The 14,665-nt window shown below is 38.2% G+C and overlaps 1 protein-coding gene across 1 annotated transcript in view; it reads left to right on the top strand.

Annotated features, from left to right (window-relative positions):
• Nucleotides 1-14,665, top strand: part of GPC6 (glypican 6) — a 747,001-nt gene that overhangs the window by 669,793 nt on the left and 62,543 nt on the right. Inside the window, exons 5-6 of the mRNA XM_069878658.1 lie at nucleotides 1,918-2,048; nucleotides 9,816-9,959. Coding sequence (XP_069734759.1) covers nucleotides 1,918-2,048; nucleotides 9,816-9,959 — 275 coding nt within the window. The remainder of the gene's footprint in view (nucleotides 1-1,917; nucleotides 2,049-9,815; nucleotides 9,960-14,665) is intronic.

A 14,665-nucleotide genomic window follows, 5' to 3' on the forward strand; every position in this document is an offset into this window, starting at 1 on the left:
TTCAAGGTCCAGAGGGATATAGAACAGGTGAGGAGTACGGTCAGGACCCTAAATTTCAGGAAAGCAGACTTCCAACTCTTCAAGGAATTACTCAGTAGGACCTCTGGGACACAGTCTTCAGGGACAAGGGAGCAGAAAAGAGCTGGAAAATATTTAAGGACACTTCCCATAAAGGGAATGCCTAGTACTCATTGTGGCAGCTAGGATTTAGGCTGAGCATATTATTGTTTTATACAAGTCATCATAAATGTGTGAGGAAGAAAATTCTTTATATTAGACCATACTTACAAATTCCCTTTGCATGTGGAAAAATTGCTTAGTTATTGCAGGAATCTGTATGTGTGTGCATCTGTGTGCATATGAAGACTGTTTGCTTCCTCTATTAGTTAGGTGCTGTTTTCACTGAGGTTCCTACTGGAAAGGGTTTAAACTAAAGAATTTTAAAATAATGCACAGTCAAAATAACACCTCTGTTTGAAACCAGATTCTATCATCTCATAGATTAAGCAACAAGTCTTTAAGTCCCACTCCAAATACCACGCATTACGCTCTTTCCAGCTTAAAAGTACTGTGAAATATTTAACCTGAAGTTGCAAAAGTGCTTAGGTACCACATGACATGTGATTTCAGTTTCAGTGGGATTTTTAAGCATGCACTAAGTGCATATAAGCGATTATTGTAGCCATTCAGTCAGGCTGCATACAGGTATCTGGGTCTGAGCTGCTGGGGTGAGGCACCAGCCTCTTCTTCCCATACATCTATGCACACTCGTTTCCAGTGGGGGAGAAGATGTCCACGCAGGCTGAGAGAAGCCCCAGGGCTCCCATGCCAAATGTGGAGATAACACTACTACTGGGGCTCTGGGGTTCTCCGTGCCTTCTTCACATAGCTACCATGGGACTGGAGTTTACACAGCACAAGTGGGGTCTGTTTTGGAAGGAAGTCTGTTCAGTACCTTTTAGAGTATAGAAGAGAGTATGCAAAGATACGTTTATCATGTTAAAATTGCAAGTGGTATCTGTTTAAAGCTGTTAAGAATCTGAAAATTTTAAATGATAAAATGAGACAAGTATCAAATATGACAGTCAAACATGTAGTATAAATACAGTTTATTGCTTAGCTATTGCCACAGAAATTGTGATGAATCTGTGTCTATATGTAGACAAACTTGTGATGTATGGCAAAATGTTCTTTACTGTTATTAATTTCTGCTCAGTTGCTTGGGTTTTATTTGTTAATGAACAGAAAAGGATAAAATTTATATTGGAGAGGGACTGTAATATAAATTAAATAAACAACTGTTTTTAAAATCCAAAACACAGAAAGAGTATATTTTTCTCATACAACTTTCAACTATGTTTTGAAAATGTAGTAAGCCAAATATGGTTTATACCTATAGCTATGGCAGAGATCCAGTATTCATCTATTGTTCATATTGCAAGAAAATGAGATCATTAAGGTCAGAAAGAACAGCTGCTTTAATTATAACACCCTGATATATCATATCAAAGTCTTCTTCATCTCCCACAAATTCTAAGAACATACCCTGGGGACTCATTTCTAGCATCCTGCTTTTTTGGGGGAAGGAGACTACATAAGTACGCTCCAGAGCACTGGCTGCTTTGAGTGGTGTGATGCTGTGCAAAATAACTTTACTCCAAGCTTAGTAATACTATGTAAACTATTATGAATCTAACTTTTACAGCCTTCACTCCTTTTTCTGTGGTGGCAGTAGTAGGGGAAGACATTTTTAGCAGCTGGGAAGCTACCCTGCTTCATGGTCTTACTGTCATACATCCTCACAGGCTCCCGCTTGGGAGCACTCAGTACCCGCACCTCCAGCTGGTGATGCTGGTCTGTCTGGGGCACCTGAAGGTATCCCTTCTTTAAGGGAATGGCTACTTTGTGTTTTAACAGATGCTATGCTTCTGGTAGCGGAGAGATTAGAGGGACCATTCAACATTGAATCAGTCATGGATCCTATTGATGTCAAGATTTCTGAAGCCATCATGAACATGCAAGAAAACAGCATGCAGGTGTCGGCAAAGGTACTGTGTGAGTTGTGCCTTCTCTATTGCTGAATGCAACAAGCAGGGGGAAAAACATCTCCACCATTTTTCTGTCTAGACTTTAAGAAAGATTGTCCAGACCACTAGAAACTGCTTTTGCTTGTTCGATAGTTCACTAGACTGCCTTTGAATCCTTCATCTAGTTAAATGAGCTTGAAGTTTTCAAAAGGGAGCGGCAAGGAGAAAGGTGCGATTTGGTAAACTCTAAATTCATGATTGTAAGACATTTAAGGAAGACAGAGAGTGCTGAAAATTAGTGGTAACTCTATGAGCAATATCCTGCAGAGTGCATGTGGTAATTTCTGGTTGTGTCTGATCCATGATTCCCCATATTAACTTCCAAACACATTTTGATCTATCTAGGTCAGACTGAAGCACGATGAGTTTGAGGTGAATACAAAAATTGTTCGGTTTAACCTCCTTTAATAGCCACTCAAGGGAAATATCATTACATCAGACAGTCTCTGATTACCAGACCTCAATTTGATAGAGTTTTGTCTGGATTCTGACACAAAGATAAACAGAGTTAATGATACCAGCTTCCTCCTTCCCATTTTCATGTGTGTGTGTGTGTGTGTATACACAGATCACCACCACCTCTGAACCTCATGTTAATAAGATTCTTTGAATTCAGTAGCAGGTGCTGTTGAGCCAACAGTCAACAGTTAATGGCTTTTACTTAATATTCATCTGTGCAGTGTGTCTCAAAATTTAAAGTTAACAGTTTGCCAGGTTCTCTGCATTAGGAGTTTCTACCTCCTATTGATCTCCCAGTATTCAGTTAGGCGCTGGTTAGACTGCCATCCAAGACAATGAATTTCCATTGCTTGAGGGAAGTTGCTGTATCTGGGAAAAATGTGGGGACAAAAGGCAGGAGGCTGAGGTTAATATTCTTCCTGCCAACCCAAAATTAGATGCTTTTTATGGTCCCTTTGCAGCAGGTTGCTAAGGTTTTTGTTCAAGATGCATTTTACTTTCAATCTACATAAGTTAGTCAGATTTTAAAAGCATTCTACATCCTGTGTAATCAGACTTTGTTCTGTCAGCAGTGATCAAGACGTTTAACAGCCAAATTCTCTCAAATATTTTGGGAATTAAAGGCAAACTCAGCCCTCGTCTGGAAAAAAGAAAAAAAACACCAAAACCCAATACTCACCCAAGGCTCAGTGGTATCTCATTTTCCTTTTACTTGCTTGGGTTTCACAGTTTTTTTCATTAGTCAGGAAGCTGCATCCCCTACCAGAGTCCAATGACATCACCTTGGCACAAGCTAATCTCACTACTCATTCACAGCAGAGCAAAATGTTTCTCCTGTCCCTCAGAAATATTTCATATGCTGTAAAGGTTAATAAATCCCAGTAATTCCATTTGCAATGTAAAGTTTTTCTTCTAAGAGAAACCAGTGCTTTTTTAAATCTTGAGGAACAGAAACTACATTATATCAGTGACATTTATTTTATTATATTTTCATAGATATCAGAGTTGTCTATCCTTGACAGGCTTTTGTATATTTCTGAGTAGACCATTATTCTCCTAAAATGTGATTTTCTTGTTTTCCTAGGATATAGCCATCTTTTTTCAGGTCCTAACACATGGAAATGCTTTCTTCTTAAAGCAAAGTGTAAGAAGACAAAGACTTTGAGTTTAGTACTGTGTTCCCCTATGTCACGTCAGATCTGTACAGATGATATATGAGCAGATTTCAAATCAGTCATCTGTCATCTAATTTTTCCCCCCTATACATACTGACCACTTAGAGTTTCAGTGAAAATGACAGATCCTTTGCTGGATGTAATGGGGTGCATGGAATGCAATTGCAGACTTAATGTACGAGAAAAGCTGTGCTTGTCAATTATTCTGAGATGCCACTCAGAAAGCTTCAGGCAGGGTTCCAAAATCACGCTATTTTCTAGTTTTCAAACAATTTTGTATCTTGCATTAGACTGTATCCACTGAAAATGTGGTGACTAGAAATCACAGCTATTTTTCCACAAGTCAGTCAGTGTGTTTTTACAATGGGGAAATGATGATGCACAAGTAATTTTATGCCTGCAACACCCACATACATATGGATTAGTCTTCACCACCGGTATGCAGCTCTGTCTATGTAAAAATCTGACTGGTGTCTAGGAGGAGGCTCTATGCTGTATTCAGAAGAATTCTGGGCCATTTTGTATAATGCTTCTCTTTGAAAAGGAATGGAGTAAATGAAAATGAACAGTTTCTTCCTCAAGGACCTCTCACTAATCTCATCCTCTTTGCAGGCAGGAGGCCCAGAGTTCATTTAATCCAAAATCCATCCCTCTACTCTTTCAAATATTTATATAAAATTGCCCCACTTCAAAAGTCATTCACATTAAATTGCACTATCTGTCTTGGTATCACAAAATTATGTTTTGTATTATACAAGCTACAATAACATATTGAAGTTTGTTTGAGAAAAATAGAAGTATGTTTGACATAACACATTGGCCATAGATTACTGTGCATATGTAGGCAAAATTAAACAAGCAACAATGCACATTTAACAATACAATACGTATATAAATATAAGTAAGAATGTATACTTTTATGTGCATTATGATGTCTCCATTTTAGACATCAGCAGAAAAAAAGTCATGATCTCCCTAACTCTCCATTTTCATGGTTTGTCCATCCCTTCTTCACTTGATGTAACACTGAAGATTTTGTACAATATTTTTTCCTATAAATATGCATCTCCTACTCAGCACCATTCTTCTGAGAAACAGTCTTCATGTTTACAGCTATACTAATAAATAAAACGGGGGCAAGGACCATTGCCTGATCTTGAGGGCCGAAGTGTCACAGCCTGATTCATTTCTACTGCTGAGAGCTACCTTCTCCGGAGCTGTTTCATTCTGGAAAGAGCAAGTTGGAGCAGTCCAAGAAAAAGCCAATGAGTTAACAATTAATCAGTGTAGACAGTCAGGGCTTATTACTTGAGTTCACATCTTGTCTTTCATTTCCTCAGGAGACACAAACCCTCTGTCTTCCACTCTTGATGGGTGCACACCAGTATCAAGACAAAGAATTATAGAAGCGCCACATGTACCTCTTCCATCTTTGTACTTCTAAGCAAGGACATACAGTTTCAGCCACATCCTAGCACCTGTCACTACACAAAATTGAGCATCTCTGTTCCTGGGCCACTAACTTTTCCTATTTGTGTGCTGATTGTGGTTGATACTTTTAGCAGAGTTCACATTAACCAGGTAATTGTAGTACATTAAGATACTCCAGTTCATCCTGAGGCTGGAATCTTTCTCTGTTTTCTTGATACTTCTCTGTAATCTATATTCAGCACTGGCTGTCTAGAAAGTCTGAACACAAATATCTAGGCTTCATGTGCCGCTCACCTTGTGTGGCTGTTATGTCCCTGAATGACAGTCACATGAGGGCCTTATTTTACCTCAGGGGAAGTAACATTCCTGACAGTCTCAGTATCTGGAGATGCCTTTCAAAAAGGAGCAGTGGTCTAGAAAGTCAGACCCCAGGGCCTTTCTGCTAGAGAAATCTAGGTGCTCTCAATCAAACTCAAGCTTCCCTTCTTTAAGAAAAGGCAAGGACTAAAGATCATCAAAAATAGCTTCCATAGCTTCATCATATAACACCTGCTGCCACTCTGACAGAGTACCTTCTGCAAATCAAATCACACTGAGTGCAAAAACAATCAGTCTAGGCTGCCTGAGATGCCTCCTAAGGCGTCAGCACTTTTTTAAAGTAGGCTTTGCAATCTACCAGACTTCAGTGGTGTTCCCTGAAGGTTGCCTCTGGTATAAATCAGATTGCAATAGATTTGCCATGGGTTTCTCATAATAATGTCTGAGACATATTATCTTCATTATCGACATCTCTTTGTTATTCAGCTGTGTTGTCTTTGGTATTTGAACGCTATAATGCCAAACCCATTGCTCAGCAACTGCTTGATTATTTCTCAGGTAGAAGTTTCATATTCTGTATACTGTTTCCTGTGGCTCAGTTCATACCCAGGACTTAGTCATAGCATACTTTTACTTTATTCTTATTCTCATTCCCCCTGAGGTAATTCAGGGATTCATATTCAGAGAGTCACAACACACAGATGCTCATTTCAATCCTGGCCAAAACAAACATGGTTGAAGAGCCTTCACAATCTTCCCATAAGGCTGTCAGTACCATTATCTTTGATTCCTGCTTCAAGTCAAAGAGTAAATCGTACATCTGTTCCACTTTAACAATACGAATGTTTAGTAGTTGACATTTGCAGAGATTGCTCATTCACAAGAAATGGAGGAAAGCTCAAAAAAAAACAAGAGAAAAGGTGTTATAAAATCCATTTGTCTTCAAAGTGGATAAAATTACTAACCTGGTTGCATCAGCATAATTTCATCTTCATTGCTACTCAAAACACAACATGCTGCACTATTTTCTTCATTTCATACAGTCTGGTTTTATACAGATATGTTTGGCTGCTGTTGGTGTCATTTGGCTGCCATGCCAAGATTTTTCCACTTTCATAAAGAGTATCCCATAAGAGAGTCTCCCTTTAGTAAGTCTTAAATCTGGTTTTGTCTGAGCTGATGGATGTGCCATTTTAACCTACAGATATATGTTCCTTTTTGGCAACTACTTCAGCTAAAGGGATGAATGAGCTCCATGACATAGCAGACTACCTATGTATTATTTATAAGGAGGAAACATTCATAAAACTACATACAAGGTTCTTCTTAAAATAGCCCCCATGTTTCATATTAACAAAGCATCTTCAATTATCAGTGTTCTTTCCAGAGCCCTGTGCAGAAAAAATATAACGGCATTTCAGGAAAAAAAATCAATGCTATTATTCCTGAAGATGTGAGAGCCAATAGAGCAGAGTCATATAGAGACACTCAGTAACACTGAGCACTAGCACACATCTAAATAATAGTATGACCCAAGGCTTCATAGAGAAAACCTTTTATCTGCTGGGATTCAAAACCTTGAGTTCTCCTAGGAAAAGAGCTCTTTTTACTGTATCTACTCCCTAGTCCTTAAGTGGAGACCTCTATTTAGTAATTCTTCACAGGCTCCATTGATTTGATCTCATGGTTTGCTTCATATCCCCGACTGTGGAGATTTAGTGCTTTTTGTAACACCCTAGCATATCTCAATTGAGCTTTAGCAGCAGTTCAACAGTGAACAGTCTTGTGTTAAGACAGTCTTAACAAATGTCTTGGATATCCCAGGACATCACAAACTATTATAGATGCTCATGTGAGAGAAGCTGAAGGGAGCTTTTGATCTCTACTGTCTACAATGGGAGCTTAGAAGTTTAGCTTAAATATGGACACCTACATGTAAACACCTAAATTTAGGTTTCTTAATTTCAAACGGAAACACTTTTCTAAATTCAGATGAGATGGAGTGCATCAGTTATATACAAAATGGAATTTCTTTCTGCAGCTTGTGTGATGAAACACCTGAATGTTTTTCCAGCTGTTGCTCAGTATCTCTGAGTAGCACTGTGAAGAAAGTATTTTCTGTGCTTCTTTGTAGGAGGCATTTGTTAATTTCAAGTATCAGCTTTATATTTTCTATTCTGTCAGTTAATATCTGATTGCCAATTAGAAAAAGTCTCTTTTGCACTCAAAATTCAGTTAATGATATCATAGCCTTACTGCATTTTTGCCAGGTCATTTAAAAAGCAAATTATATCTTTTTCTGTGATATGAAAATTACTATCTAATTTCTATCTCTGTTATTGTCTGGCAGTATGTAAATTTGTTCATACAAAACTACTTGCTGCAACAATTTGAATGAAGCTAAATGCCACTAAGTCTGTATTGGGGAGTAGGGGGGGAAGGGGTCATTATGCCATAAGAAAAATGAAATGTAAATTATGTAGGCTCACAGTTACTTACTCTGCATGATTATACAAACAGCCTAACAGTCACACACTGTGAAACTTTAGGAGAAGATTCAGTGCCCTCAATTTCTTTTCCCGTACAAGTCCAGTTGCAAGTTTTGGATAGTTGTACTTTGTCTTTATAAGCAAATACCTGATTCCTTAATGGACTAAATGAGATTTCATAGCTATCTAAATAAATTTTCTCTGCATAACTTATCTTCAGTCAGAAGAAATACGAGTAAACTTTTGTAAATATAAATGATGCTCCTAACATACGTATTTGGCCCTTTAAAACATACAGTGTCATACAAAATCATGTATAAATCATGAATATTAATCTTATTCAAATTTTCTTCACAAAGGAAAAATAAGATTCGTTTCTCCTGAAAAAAAAAATCAGGACTTTGCAGGCTAAAATAATCTTTCCTAATTCATTAAATGAATTTATTTTCCAATAACCTTTATGACTAAGGAAGCTAGAAACCATTAAAAAAATCTTACAGATATTTTCAAACCAGAACAAGTAGTATTCTACTCATAAATTAAAAATCCCAGTGGCCGTACAACAGCTGACTTGCTGGACTTTGAGCCAAAACAAACCTGATGATTTGACATAAATTTAGTGTGAAGTAGTTTCTCTCAGCAAATTTTGAACCATTTGGGGCCTCTAAATTAGCATCAGGAGACCTAACTAAGAGTCAATTGTAGTGCATCCTGGAAGCAACAAAAGTCACGTCATCCATGGCTACCTCAGGACAGAACCATTTAAGGTGGAAAATCTAAAAATCTAAAAGTAAAACATCAGCCTTCTTGATCACTGGCTGACAACAGAGCTTGTGAGCTTGTTACCTCATTTCACAGAATCACAGAATCACTAGGTTGGAAAAGACCCACAGGATCATCAAGTCCAACCATTCCTCTCAACCACTAAACCATGCCCCTCAGCACCTCATCCACCCGTGAGAGTTCCTCTGGGATACATACTTCATATTCAGTAGTCAAAAGTGTCCTCTGTCCCCTTTGGTATCCAGATATATGCTACTGATACTTTTTTCCAAATGGAAATATGAAAGATTTTATAGCCATGAACATTATTTTTTATATCTAGAAAACAAACACACTAGCAGAAAATAATTCCATTGCCTACTCACTATGCCTTCCCTTCTTCTAGGGAGAAACTTGCTAGCGATTAAGGAAGTTATCCAGTCATAAGACTATTTCATCATTGACCTTTTCTCTGACAGTACAAACAAAACTACAAGTTAGGAAGAGCTGTGGGTAGAGATTATGAATGAACTGTGATTCTGCGTAAATACAACATTTTAACAAGATCTAAAATAATTATCAGCTAAGTCCTGCCACACACACACTCCAGCACCTCGATATCTTTCATAGAATCATAGAATTATTAAGGCTGGAAAAGACCTCCAAGATCATCAAGTCCAAACATCAATCCAACACCACTATGACTATTAAAACATGCTCGTAAGTGCCACATCTACATTCTCTGGTTTATGAAAAAAAAATTCTCCTCCATCTACACGTTTTTCCTTTTGCTCATTTCTCTTCCTGGAAATACAGCAATTAAAATGATTTTACATGTTAACTTCTTACAATAATCACCTTCCTAAATTAAGGGATTTTTAAGGTCCCTGTATGGTTTTGTGCCTTTTCTGAGCAATTAGAAAGGCTTATTGTTAGCCTGAGAATTAATGCAGGGCAAGTGCTCAACTTACTATTATCAAGCTGTCAGTCAAAACCAGGTTCAAATATGTGAAGGAAAGAATAAAAATGCTATAAAGTACCAGCTTCCTTTTTATTTTTTATGATTTTCATATAGCCCACAATGTCTTTTTCAGGTTTTCCAAGGATGTGGCCAACCTAAACCAGCATCTGCCCTGAGATCTTCCCGTTCTGTTCCTGAAAACTTCAATACCCGGTTTAGACCATACAACCCAGAGGAACGACCTACAACTGCTGCTGGCACAAGTTTGGATAGGCTGGTAAGACAAAATATATTCAGTTTTCAAATTAGTAGAAATGGCTTGATAATAGAGTAGAAGAGTGGTAATCTTCTGACAATATCTTTTTAATGTTTAATAATCGCTCTATATAGTTTCTATGCCAGCTCTTACAGATTCAATAAACCTTTTTTTCTCCATTGGAAATAGTACAGAATTGCATTGTAGGAGGACAATATGACTAATTTTTTTAATGTAAAAAACTGTTAGAAGGGAATAAGCTCTTTCTGGGACACCAAAAAACAGATGAGCCACAGCAGGTATTTTGCAGTATAAATTCTCTTTGAAAAGTGATCTATAACAATATTTTAATTTTTTTAATTAAAAATATTCTTATGTATTAAGGGAATTTTAATAGCTAGGTTTTTTTAACATATACACTTGCACAGGCACATTGATTTGTTCCATTTCCTTACTTAATTATAAAATTACCACTGTTTTATTTCCATTCATCTCAAAACCTCAATTTTATCAGCTAAAACTTCAGTGACCATCAACCTTGCTTTACTTATTCAACCACTTTGAAATCAAGAATTTAACATAGGAATATTTTCTTTACTACCCATCATTGGATTCACATTTCAGACTTCAATGTTCCTGCTATTTGTACATCTATAGATTTATAGTGGGCTAATTATTATAGCTGTTAACAGTGTCTCAGCAATCATCTCGAGGTAAAGCCAATGAGCAGAACTGAAAAGCTGTAAACCATCTAAATCAAAACAGACTGTATCTCATACCCTCCACTTGCCAAGCTTATTGCTGAACACTTGCACAGCATTGGTCTGCCTTGCCTAAGAGAGTCGTGCTCAGGGCTGTAGCAAGAGCGGGGGCAGAGGAGTTCCCAGCTGGAAACAGCTGCCATTAGTTGGAGGTATGAGGTTTTGGTGACCTGCACTCCCACTGGGTACCAGGCAATTGTTGGCTGCACTAGGGCACTAAGATGTCTTGCTATGGTCCTGATCCCGAGCCTAAAATGTCTAGAGGTTTCTCTGACACACAGTTTAAATCACTGAGCAGGAACCCAAATATACTAATTCAGTTAAGGACCCAGCTAACTCCTTGATACTATCATTCAGAAAATTCCTTTGACCATCACAGTAGTTTTTCACAGTGCCAATTGCCTCTGCCTGTGCTGTATTCTATCTATGTACTGTATTCTGTCAATCTTCGTTGCAATTCAACTAAAAGAATACCATGGCATTTCTAGTTAGTACATGGGATTACCTTGCAGCAAAAAGCAATTTTTGTTAGATCTCTACTATTCTGGAAATAGTGTAGCCTGGTTATCCTAAAACAAAAAGCAGAAAAGAAGATCTTACCTCCATTGTAGACTTAAGTCTTTCTACCACAGTAGATTTATAACCCAGTGTGGCAGGCTAAAAATCTTGTTGGTAATGCCCAATCCATGTTTGACAAGTTCTCAGTTTTACCCTTCACTTTAGAATCAAAGAACCAGCCCTTGTGTATCACTCAGTGCAGAGGTCTGGACCTTGATCTAGAATTGGCTAAGGTCAAGTGAAAGGTCAACAAAGCCTGTAGGTTTCAGTCACACTCCGGACAAAACTAAAGGTGGCAAACAGAGGAAGCAGGATGAAGCCCATAAAAAAGAAGACTGGTAATACATTTCACCTTGGTTTCCTCTTATGTTGTAACAGCAGTTCAAGCATTTGAACAATGAATAAGACATGTTTCAGAGACATTCTATATGCACACAAGGAAAATACTTTTAAACACATTAATATCTTTTTTAAACTACAAGCTTCGAAAATATTTAGCAGCATCCTGAATAAAGCAGAGATGTGTCATATGCTGCTGGCCTTTAAAGGCTGTAACTAATGAAAATTACCAGTGCATATCATAGAATCATAGAATGCTTTGGTTGGAAGGGACCTTAAAGACCATCTATTTCCTACTCCCCTGCCATGGGCAGGGACACCTCCCACTAGACCAGGCTGCTCAAGGCCCCATCCAGCCTGGCCCTGAAGACCTCCAGGGATGGTGCATCCACAGCTTTCCTGGGCAACCTGTTCCAGTACCTCGCCACTCTCATAGTGAAGAATTTCATCCTAATATCCATCCTAAATCTTCACCCCTCCAGTTTAAACACATTCCCCCTTGTCCTATCACTACATACCCTTGTAAAAAGTCTCTCCCTGGCTTTTTTGTAGGCCACTTACAGGAACTAGAAGGCCATTATAAGGTGTCCCCCCAGCCCTCTTTTTCTCCAGGCTGAACAATTCCAACTCTCTCAGCCTGTCCTCATAGCAGAGGTGCTCCAGCCCTCTGATTACCTGATCACCTCCATATGATTTCACTAGGCTTTTTCACACATTGTTTCCGAAAAAAAAGCAAAGAGCTTCGCATTGCTGCTGTTACTTATAGAAGCATTCAGGCCAAATACATATATTATTCTTTTCTTGCTGGTGATATTTAAGTACTATTCATGGCCTGTTAACAACAATTGTTGATACCAAATCCATCTCCAAGTGTCATTGATATACATACTAATACTCTTTTGGGTTGAGACCAATCATGCCTCAAGTCAGAGGTCGCCCCTGACCTCAGCTGGAGCTACGAAAGGCTGTTAACATGGATTAGAGCAGAAGACCTTGTTTCAGAGCAGTAATCCCTTAGCAGCTCTTGGGGAAGGTCACTGCATCTCACATCCACTCGGATAATTTTATTCAGAAGGATGTAAATGCTGCACTCCTGCCTTCCAGGAGCACCATTCAACATGCCTGCAATAGATCTGAGAATTTAACGTGCTGAATCATTCCCTGAGTCACATATCTCTCTTCATTAACTATAGACAGAGCCTGGAGGATCAGCTTCTGTTAGATCCTCCTAACCCTTGCAATTCAAAAGGACATAAGGAGAATCCCACTCAGCAGTTTTCCAGTCTGCACACTGATCATTTTCTATTGCTTGCTTAATGCAAATGTACAGCAATATTAGTATTTTGATAGCACTGTCAAATAGTTAAAGTCACTTTTTATTATAATTGATATAAGAAACAAATCTTTTCTTGTGAGTTAGCTGACTCTTAAGTCTTGCATTAGTGCTTTGAGAAGTCTGTTCTGGAATTTGTATTCATAAAACAGTGTCAGACCACTTAACTTTAAACTGTCATTGCAAAGTTCAAACCTGCAGCTATGCAAACCTCGAAAGAAGTGATGAACAATTCTGCTTTCATCTATCTTTGACAGCATGTCATCAGAAGAGACCAAGTTTAGAAAATACTCCTTCTACACCTCAATCTTATAAAAACAAGCAGCATATCTGAACCAATGTTTTTACTCCTGCTCATATCCCTTATAACCTGTTCATATTTATAAGCTTAATTCAGATGAGCATATTGTATCAAGTACATTGTACAAAGCAGTCCTCAAAGGAAGCCTACACTGAAATCATCAGATAACCTCATCACCTTCTGAGAAAGTGCTCTGTCATCCTTGCCTGAAAGTGTGTGATGAATCCAGCAATTCTATTTCAAGAGGAAGAGCAGTTTCCCAATGTTATTATCATAGCTATAACCAGTAAGACTTAATAAACAATTAACAGATCCAAAAAAAATGTAAGAAATATTAAAAAAAATAAATATCCCACAAAGGCAGTGCTATAGCTGGTTTAAAATACATCAGATATGTTTAGAAAGCAATCTAGAGCTTAAGAGAATTGTCTTATCATGGATGTAAAGCATCATCTGAGGCACCCCAGAGTATATGAAACAAGGGACTAGCAGATGTGGCACAGAACTAGAGGAGACTCTGGAGCAGCAGTGAGTAGCTGGGTAGAAGACGCTGCAGCATCTCAAGTAATTCAAGTTACCTATGCTCAAGCAATTGTATCATGTCTTCACATCACAGGGCCTAAAAGTCAGGCTTTTTCTGAAGTCAGTGGAGAGAGACACATCTCTTGAGAGTGATTCACCCCACCTGTCACAAACACCTCTCACAAATTGAGAAATACAAGGTTTAATTGAGATATCCAAAAGATATGCGATACTGAGATGCCTCAGAGTATTGAAGACAACTGCTTGAGCTAGCAGATAGGATGATCTTTGGGGACGCCCATGCCCTCCTAGACTGGCAGACAAGCAAGAACAGAACTGAGCCCCAGGTTTTCTCTTCAGGTCCCTTTAAGTGGAATTCAGCCACATAAACATAGTCAACTAATGATAATTGAGTTGCTAATTGAGGTCTTCAAGATGTCCAAATGTGAAAGCAAAGTTACAGGAGACCCGGCTGGAAATAAGATGAATACCTCACAGCCACTAAATTCACTTTTTATGCGTATATTTAGGTAACTGGATTCCATCCTATTTCTCTACTTACAGTAACAGAAGAAAAATTAAAGACTTTTCTGATTTAATATACGGATCCATAGTGTAGATACCTATAACTACCTATCGAGATTTGAAGCCCAGATGACCGTAGTTTTTGATGTCAACAGAGAGAAATAAAGATCTTTGTTTAGCTGTCTAGATGTAGGTTTAATTGAGATCAAATATTTCTAAAGCATGATTCAGCTCATCCTGAAGTATACGTTTTAAACACCTCAAAGTAATCATTCCCTATCCCTCTACTACAAAGTAACTACCTTAGGCTAGGCATCTAGCAAGTACCTATGAAGTTCAGTAAGAGAAATACTGTCAGAAACTAAATAATTTTAACCACTGAGTTCTG

This window comes from Phaenicophaeus curvirostris, chromosome 1 (assembly GCF_032191515.1).
Source record: "Phaenicophaeus curvirostris isolate KB17595 chromosome 1, BPBGC_Pcur_1.0, whole genome shotgun sequence".
NCBI classification, from domain to species: Eukaryota; Metazoa; Chordata; class Aves; order Cuculiformes; family Cuculidae; genus Phaenicophaeus; species Phaenicophaeus curvirostris.